This window comes from Sinocyclocheilus anshuiensis, unplaced genomic scaffold (assembly GCF_001515605.1).
Source record: "Sinocyclocheilus anshuiensis isolate Anshui unplaced genomic scaffold, SAMN03320099.WGS_v1.1 scaffold1303, whole genome shotgun sequence".
Classification (NCBI taxonomy): Eukaryota; Metazoa; Chordata; class Actinopteri; order Cypriniformes; family Cyprinidae; genus Sinocyclocheilus; species Sinocyclocheilus anshuiensis.
The window spans coordinates 1,064,390-1,067,818 of NW_015537954.1; the positions used below are offsets into that span (position 1 = coordinate 1,064,390).

General features: G+C 40.5%; 1 protein-coding gene across 1 annotated transcript in view; it reads left to right on the forward strand.

The window, feature by feature from the left end:
- Positions 1-1,889: 1,889 nt before the first annotated feature.
- LOC107665397 (high affinity cAMP-specific and IBMX-insensitive 3',5'-cyclic phosphodiesterase 8B-like) overlaps positions 1,890-3,429 on the forward strand; it is a 6,613-nt gene continuing 5,073 nt past the window's right edge. The window contains exon 1 of the mRNA XM_016456274.1: positions 1,890-1,966. Within this exon, the coding sequence (XP_016311760.1) occupies positions 1,890-1,966 (77 nt within the window). The remainder of the gene's footprint in view (positions 1,967-3,429) is intronic.

Genomic DNA, 3,429 nt, shown 5'->3' on the forward strand with positions numbered 1-3,429 from the left:
GTGTGTGTGTGTGTGTGTGAGTGTGTGTGTGAGAGTGTGAGTGTGTGTGTGTGAGTGTGTGTGTGTGTGTGTGAGTGTGTGTGTGAGAGTGTGAGTGTGTGTGTGTGAGTGTGTGTGACAGTTCTCAAGTCATCACGTAGGCCACTGTATGAGACTTCATTTCTTCTGTGGAGCACAGTGACTGACACACATTGCTCCACAGAAGAAACACAGTCTTGCAGCTTTCTTCATTTCTCCTGGATTTTAACCCTTTAAAGCGGCTTCTGGACGCGTACTACATCAGGAGCTCAGTGTCTGATTCTGTGCTGCGCATACTGAGTGCCACAGCGAATGTTTGGAAACTCATCATGTTAGCTGCTGATAATGTCACGCTGACGTGTGTGTTTAGTGCACTTGTGTCTGTCTGTGTTCAGCAGTGGTAGTAGTTATTTGATACAGACTATAGTACGTACTATACTAGAATACCAAATGTCCAAAAACAAAGCCTGCTGTTAGCATAGGTACTTTCTGATGAATGTGATGCAGCTGTCAGATCTGAACTGAATGACTGGACATGCATACTAGAGACAGTATGCTAGTATGCATAAGTATAGGGTGAATGAACAGGTGCTTAGTAGATCTTTTCACCTGTGTTCATCAGATCAGTTGATGAGTTTTTTACTCGTATTCAGTTTTCAGCTTAATTGCTTTGTCTGTACCAGCATTCTGTTTTCTACATGCATGTTGTATATGAGCCATTCATCCATGCATGTTTCTTTGTTTAACCATTTTGTGACCTGATTTTTTTATGCGATCCACAGCAGACTCGCATTCAGAGCAGGCTTCAGTTGTGAGCCACGCCCACATCTCAACATCCAATCAGCTACTAAAGCATAGAACCAAGTCCCGCCCTACAGTTTTTCTTTTCAGTAACTGTTACAGCATGGAAGAAAAGATTTGGCTTTAATCTTAATATGACTGCAAACTCATTAGGCTGAAATGAATGAGATTTATATATATATATATATTTTTTTTTTAAGATTTATTTTTGGCATTTTTTGCCTTGATTGATAGGAAAGTGTAGAGTAGACAGGAAGTGAAGCGGGAGAGAGATAGGGGGCGGGATCAGGAAAGGTCCTCGAGCTGGGATTCGAACTCGGGATGCCTTTAACACAACGGCACTTTATGCTTTACGAAACTTTTTTTTGTTATTGTCAAACTTTTTATTATTTGAGCTGTAAAGTTGTTTAAATTGCAGTTTTTTTTTTTATTTTTTTTTTACCGTTTATGATGTTCAATGTATAAGGCATGAAATCAGTGTCAAAAAGTCTGTGTGAAAAAAAATCTATATTCAGATAACAGACAATACATTGACAGTTTGCTGTAGAGACTGATGGTGTTTGATAACATAAAAAAACAAAAAACATGTTCTATTCTAACATCAGATTAGAATCTTCCAAAACTATTCCAGCTGCTGATTCAAATACATGTTTAGAAGAAAATTCTCCATCCTCGTAGTTTAAAGTTCAAAGATGACGATCCATTTGTGAGCATTTAGGTTGAAGTATTTTTGGTGCTAATAATAGTGATGCTGCTGCTAACGATAACGCTCACAGGACACAGCAGGTTCATGCAGATTTACTGTGCTTTAATACACACACCGTCTGAACAGAGATGATGCTGCCGATTCATTTACTCTTTCATCAATCAGCTGTTCTGATGGGAGTGTGTGTGTGTGCGCGCGTGTGTGTGTGTGTGCGTGTGCGTGTGTGTGTGCGTGTGCGTGTGACAAATGAGGACATAAATTTGTATAATGACAAAGGTATGACATAGGTATTACAAGGAGAAGGTGACTTTTCAGGACATTACCCCATGTCCCCACTTTTCAAAACGCTTATAAATCACCCAGAATGGTAGTGGTTTATCTGGCCTTGGCTGAGGCTCCACTGTTCTGCGTTTGTAACCCTCAATACCGGATCCAGCCAGAGTGTGTGTGTGTGTGTGAGTGTTACTTAAGGGACAAAGTTTGTGGATGTTTGAAAGTCAAATCCATCTTGATCTGTACATGTATTTCATTGTAAACATGCAGTGGTTGGTTTGTGTTTGACTCTGGTCTCAGTAGCTGTCAGTGTGAAGCCACTCTGTGTGTGTGTGTGTGTGTGTGTGTGTGTGTGTGTGTTTTGTCATCAGATGATTGACAGGTGTGTGTGTGTGTGACTGACGTCTAGTTTGTGTGGATCTGAACGGCTCAGACAGGAAGTAGCGCAGCACAGGGACGAGCCGAGCTGTCAGTGTGCATTAACCGTTCTTCCTGGAGGGAAGTGACATCATCATCATCATTCCCAGCAGCCCCTGTGGCTCACACGTGTGTGTGTTTGCTGTAGTTTCGTGCGCTGCTGCTGTTTGTGTCAGCTTCTGTTTGCTTCATGAGTATCATTTTGGTATAATACATTACCCCGAGAGTATCTTTTACTATTACTGTGTAATACGTTTATATTTTGCTGATTTATTATCAGTGCTGGAAACTGTTGTGCTCCATAATAGTTTATTTAATATTTGTGTCAGAGCGCTGGAGTTGGTCAGAAATAGATCGGGCATCAGTTTACTGTCATGGGTTTGTCGCGTCGCGCCGCATCCACAGCAGAACATCAGTGGGTTCTATTTGCTTTTGTCTCTCATCGTGCCGCTTGTGTCTGCTGTAGACACCTTGTTTTGGTATTTGTGAATCTTAAGTATATTCATAATCTGCTTTACGTTTACCTGGCGCTGGAAGTCCTTTCTCAAGCAAAGTTATCTGCTGACTGTACACGATCCCTCAGTTTGGGAACCACTGGAGCAGGAGATTTGTGCTCTATTAATTTGGTCTGTTACCATGCTCTGTGTTTGATTACTAATGCCTGTGTAGTACGGAGTTGCACACAGAGGACAAAAACGTTCAGCCTCGACTCTTTATCGTCATTTGTGTTAAAATTTGCAAAGCGTACCAAATTGAACAAAACAATATAAATGCAAAATTTGAATTCATGAATATATAATGGTATCCACGGTATAACAAAATCCATATCATGGAACAACATAATACCAGTAGTCACTTTCATACCGGTATAGCGCCCATCCCTAAAAATAAGCAGACCATGACCTGTCAAGCTCCATAAAGAGTTGTTACAGTGAGGGAAACATTTTCAGTAAATATCTGACTGGTCTACTTTCACCGTATGGAGAAGAGCAGCTTGTGCATTCTGCAAAATATCTCTTTTTGTGTGCCAACCAAAGATTAGGTTTTATGGGTGAACCATTCCTTTAACATAACTATTCCACATTTGCATATTTTGGATCAGCTCACAAATGTGACCCTGGACCACAAAACCAGTCATATGGGTAAATTTTTCGAAATTGAGATTTATACATCATCTGAAAGTTGAATAAATAAGCTTTCCATTGATGTGTGGT